Genomic DNA, 5,642 nt, shown 5'->3' with positions numbered 1-5,642 from the left:
CTACTCAATGCATTTCTGTATTAACTTATAACATTAGGAACTTGAAGAAAAAGGTCATGGACAACTTCAACCATGTTGAGGATTTCCTCAAGTTCACAACAGCTGGAATGGTATGCTATCTGGCGATGATGTTGTGCGGAACATCGAAGCTCACAGACAAACTGACGCTCGATGTGTCTCATCTCGCCAGAAGCATCGTTTCGACAGTTTGGTTGCAGGTGAGATATGACAACAGCGGTTTAAACATATGCTATGACAGTTGCAAAGGTAAAATATAACTCCATTCTGCAAATAAGGTGTTTGAACATTTAATATCATATTTTCGCCACAATTTGCTTAAAATTGAAGGTGTCATTGTAGTCCCGTCAAATATTGTACCTAAAATTCTTTGGCAAAATTCAATGTGTGCTTATCCTACCCTGTTAACGTTAATACTAGTATTCACGTTGTATAACGGATACCAATATGCATGCTCAGCTGCCAAAAGAAGACCTGGCAGATGTCGTCGAGGGTGACAACGACATCTGTTGTGAAACTGCCAAAAATGCTGCATCAGCAGATGAGTACTGCACATGCATGGAAGGTACATTACATTTTGTCCCATAGCCTTAAACATAATGATTGCCACTTTCAGTCCCTTAAACATTTTAAATGGTATTGCAATCGGTTTGTAAACATGGTGTGCGAATGGCATAGGAATAATTTGTTTGACACACCTAAACCTCTAGGGCGGTGTTCTATGTTTGCGTGTTTCAGAGCGAGACACTGCTATGATAGCATGTGACAACATGCTGTGCAAGAGTGGCAGTTGGTTTCACCTCGATTGCGTGGGAATAACTGAATCCACAATTCCGGAAGGAGAGTGGTTCTGCTCAGACGAATGCCGCGCATCGAAGAGTGAGAGCACATGCCTGAATGAAGGCGAACTCGACCATGTTCTCGAGTATAGCAAGTCTGTTTTATGGCGAGGGCTCCTTGACCGAGCTCAAAGAGACGTAGTTCGAGAAGGTGACGGCGCTGCCCAGATCAGCATGTGGCGCATCTCCATGCCCGAGTTCTGGCTGAGGCGCCATCACAAGTACCTCATTCTTGGTCACCGCCTTCTAGCAGGTAGNCTTTACTCTGGTAGTTTGTACATGAAGTAGTTTCTGTCGCGTGTCGTCATCGTCGTCGTCACAGTAGTAATTAGTAACGATGTATCCCCCCCACCATCGTCTCTCGCTGTATAAATTGTGCCCTTTAAAAAAAAAAAACACCCCTGTTGGATTGCGAGTGGGACGATCCATTCCCACGTATAGGTACGTTGGTGTGACTGGACGATGCCATGTCGATGTCTGGGGGGTGTGGTGGTGTAGTTGATGAGTATCGGTTTGAATTGTTCACCAAGTTTACGAAACGGAAATAGGTGGCAGCACGGTACCTTTTGTTTTGACGCTGCGCCAACAACTTATGCAACAACTCGCTCTTCTATCTTGGCTCCTTCTCTTGTATTTTACAAGGCACTCGACGATCGGCAGCCGGATATCCGCGCAAACGCGAAAAAAGCCGCGTAGCGGCACACTAACACAACTTCGCTGCACTTATTCAATATTCTTCAACGGGTCCACTGTATAGGCAAAAGCCCTGCAATCGCTGAATTGAGCAGTTCTGGCCATTGCACGAGGGGTTTGACTACCCAGGTAGCTAGACATTTCCTAGAAATGGTCGTAATTCTTTGTTCGCTACTCGGCGTGCTTTGTATCCTGTAAAAAACCGACTTTAACTTTTGTGTTTACATGACTGTACATTGGTGTACATCAGTCTAGTACATATGCATCAAGAGTAGATAATAACACAAGAGTGAGACACCCGATTCCCGCATTTTTAACCGATTTTTCTCAAATTTGCTACCAATAAAGAAGCGATCCCGCATTTTTAACCGATTTTTCTCATCAAAATTTGCTACCAATAAAGAAGCAAGTGTACACGTTCCTCAGCTTATTATGAACACTAATCGGCACACTCACCTTTGTGGTACTGATATTCGTTTACATATATTTGCTAGCGTATTGCTGTAAATCGTAATCTTGCACGAGCTGAATTCGCACGATTTACCGCTATTATTGTGACCTGTTTAGACATTATTTAGAAGCTATCGGGGCGCCAATATTTAGCAACGGACGGTTTTCCAAATCATTCGTGCCCCGATAGGGTTCAGAGACAATCTAAATTTCGAATTTTGATCTCGTGAGGAACCGCGAGACGCGCTCAGTTATTGTGATCGCAACACAAGAAATTGACATACTATCTTACATATGTAATAATACAATAATAACAATATTCTCTGTAGTAGTTTGCAATAAGTATCACATTACGCACGCGCAGGTAATCAAGTACATTAAACCCCTATCGGGGCATGAATGATTTGGAAGCAGTCCGTTGCTAAATATTGGCGCCAGGATAGCTTCAATATCTGTCTAAACACCTCACACAATAGCGCCATTTTATCGGTAAATTGTGCGAATTCAGCTCGTGCAAGATTACGATTTACAGCAATACGCTAGCAAATATATGTAAACGAATATCAGTACCACAAAGGTGAGTGATTAGTGGTCATAATAAGCTGAGGAACGTATACACTTGCTTCTTTATTGGTGGCAAATTTTGATGAGAAAAATTGGTTAAAAATGCGGGAATCGGGTGTCTCACTCTTGTGTTATTATCTACTCTTGATATGCATGTATAACGCCATTGTATCTAACCGCGCTGAGCTGGCCGTGCGATACTGTACATAGGACATCGCGTGTATTGATTACTATATAGTTTGGAAGGCACCGGACCGTAACTAGTTGATAGTTTGTTACCAACATAATATTTAATTGTGTGAAATTGATTACACTGTTGGGAAATATTACTCATCTTGTCTATAACTGGCTAGTTATTAGTAAAGTCAGTAATATGAAAGCCAACTGCAAAGAGAAACTGAAACGGGAACTAGCCTATCTGCAGACAGCATGAGCAGCATGATAATGTTACTATCACTATCAGTATCAGTGTTATATGTAACATTTCATTATAGCCTTCTGTTCATTCAGTCTATATTACAGAAAGCTGAGAAATGCTGTTAATTGGTTGTAATTCATTTCAACCACTTTTATGAGGCGTGATGATGCGCGCACCATGGCACAATTTCGGGTGCGCGGTGGAGTGCGAGCGCGATCGCGCCCCTTGAAAATGAAAGCCTGGGTTAGAGCACCCGCTTTACTTACGAAAGGTCGATGGTTCGAATCCCGTCATGATTTTAATTATTTTCCTGTTTTCTGTATTTTTGTATCTTTATCTATTTAACTATTGTTTTCCAATTAACGAAAATATTTACATAATTTATTTACGACAATTTAATTTAAAAAAATTTATTAGTGTTAATTAAATTTAATTAGGGTTAAGGTTAGGGTTATGGTTAGGGTTAGTCAGAAAGATCTGAACGAGCCAGGTCAAACAGAGTTCAAACTGCCGGGCATTTAGGAAATCGAAGACCGTGCCCGGCTGCCGGGCATATAGCCACAGCGTTTTGGAAAGCCAGCTGATACATGATATAGATATACGTGTCTACTGTCTTGGCTATGATCTCTGAGTTTATTGAAGCACGATTAGTTTAATTACTTACCAAATATATGCGCACCGGTAAGTCAATGTTATATATTATCATTGTTATGTTATCATGTTATTAATGTAATTAAATAGTATTACTTAACATTCAATAGCATATTTCTGTACCACTTGGTGAGATGTAACAAATGTTAATTAAATAATATTTCTTTTTTCAATTGATGAAGGGAACCTGTATGTGGGCATGTGTGCCGTGAATGCTACGTCCAGCTGGGGCATGTATCACGACAACATCAGAAGCAAGGTGAAACGGCGGGTGCATCATGCAAGAGATTGCATAGTCAGCTAACTCCCGTAAAGACCCCAAGGAAGAGGAAAGTCTTGAAATCAGTTGCAACAAGTCCTTTCCACTTCCATCCTTGTTGCACCACTAAGAAAAAGAATTCAACAAGAAAGGTTAGCTTTACTGAACAATATGCAAAAAAATATTGCCATTTTTTTAATCATGCCTTAAATGGTTATTGTGCTTGAAATGGATTTCATTAATACATTGACTGCGTGGACAGTTCTTTACATAAATTTACACATTTATTACATGGTTAAATTTGATTATTTCTATGTTCCAGGCGAAGACGTCATTCAGAACAAAAGCTACCAATTTGATCACATTGTCCAACTACGAACAAGCACTGTCTGTTCTGTGGAAGTCCAGCAAAGTATTTCAGGTTGCGTTCAAGTCTTTCGTTAGGAAACAAATTTACAAAGAAGCGCAAAACTTCAACAGGCAACCGAGTACCCTTAAGAAAAGTCTCGAAATAGAGAGCATTTCGACGTTTTCTTGGAGCAACGTTGTAAAGGAAATCAAGACAAACATGCCTGTCGCACACAGTGCGTTTTCCGGACTACTTGAAAAAAAAATCATTACAGCTGGTGCTGTCCAGAAACTGCCTATTGCAGACCAAAAGCTTGGAGCTTCTGTTGCAATCGCCCTGGCCAACAGGAATCCCAAAGCGTACAAACTGCTGCAGTCATGGGTAGCAGTGCTACTTTGGAGAAGCGGCTGCACACAGAAGGTATCCCTCTTGAGATATAGTGAATGGTTACACCAATGTCTTTTATTCAATACTGTTCCACTTCACTGTGTGCACATTACCTTTACAAAGCATTGCATAGCAATAGCTCGTTAAATGTTATTTCCTAGGTTTTTTCCACCTTGCGGTCAATCGGCATTTGCCAAACTCCGACGAACGCAAGGAGATGTGTCGATCGCATTGCGAAGCAGTTCGATGCAGAACTCGAACAGTGGAAGAAAACCACCGAGGTCAGTTGTTTACCTGCATTGCACTTTGACAACTTATGAATAGAATACTTTGTGAGTTAAACATGTTACTTGCGCTGTTTCTTAACTATGATGCAGTTAAAAGTTTAGAATAAAAATGAAGTGTAACACTAATCACACTTTAACAGGATGAGACACGCTGCACTGTTCTGGCTTCTGACTGTGATGTCATTTTAGAAGACCTTGGTGTTAGGCCTCTTCACTTTGAGAGCGAAGAATGTCAAGCGTCTGCATCTGTGGAGTGTGTGGAGGTTGTGAAGGACATACAGAAGAAGCGCGCGCTGCTAGAGAAGGACATCATGAAGAAGCTGCACGCCGCCACCGACCAGCAGCCAACGACCCGGGTGAGCGAGGTCGCGGAGGGTCACGCGAGGTCGCTGGGGGTCATGCCAGGTCGCAGGGGTCAGGGGAGGTCGTGAGGCGTGTTACGATGTCAGCGGAAGGTTGTGATCTGATAACCGTGAGGTCACAATTAGGTCACGTGAGGTCGTGATTAGGTCACGTGAGGTCACAATTAGGTCCATTGAGGTCGTGATTAGGTCACGTGAGGTCGTGATTAGGTCACGTGAGGTCACAATTAGGTCACGTGAGGTCGTGGTTAGGTCACGTGAGGTCGTGGTTAGGTCACGTGAGGTCGTAATTAGGTCACGTGAGGTCGTGGTTAGGTCACGTTAGGTCGTGGTTAGGTCACGTGAGGTCGTAATTAGGTCACGTG

The 5,642-nt window shown here is 42.3% G+C and overlaps 2 protein-coding genes across 2 annotated transcripts in view; both read left to right on the top strand.

Moving 5' to 3' along the window:
* LOC106818474 overlaps positions 1-1,145 on the top strand; it is a 3,307-nt gene extending 2,162 nt beyond the window's left edge. Inside the window, exons 4-6 of the mRNA XM_014823177.1 lie at positions 38-218; positions 478-583; positions 757-1,145. Of these exons, the coding sequence (XP_014678663.1) occupies positions 38-218; positions 478-583; positions 757-1,145 (676 nt within the window). The remainder of the gene's footprint in view (positions 1-37; positions 219-477; positions 584-756) is intronic.
* Positions 1,146-3,743: 2,598 nt separating this feature from the next.
* The window catches only part of LOC106818478 (nucleosome-remodeling factor subunit BPTF-like), a gene marked incomplete at its 3' end in the record, with an annotated part of 7,020 nt that continues 5,121 nt past the window's right edge, over positions 3,744-5,642 (top strand). The window contains 4 exon segments of the mRNA XM_014823180.1: positions 3,744-4,044; positions 4,215-4,661; positions 4,790-4,909; positions 5,056-5,271. Of these exon segments, the coding sequence (XP_014678666.1) occupies positions 4,461-4,661; positions 4,790-4,909; positions 5,056-5,271 (537 nt within the window).

The sequence above is a fragment of the Priapulus caudatus genome, unplaced genomic scaffold, assembly GCF_000485595.1.
Source record: "Priapulus caudatus unplaced genomic scaffold, Priapulus_caudatus-5.0.1 Scaffold2270, whole genome shotgun sequence".
NCBI lineage: Eukaryota > Metazoa > Priapulida > Priapulimorpha > Priapulimorphida > Priapulidae > Priapulus > Priapulus caudatus.
Note: the sequence above shows the minus strand (reverse complement) of the source record. Positions and strands in the feature narration are given on the sequence as shown.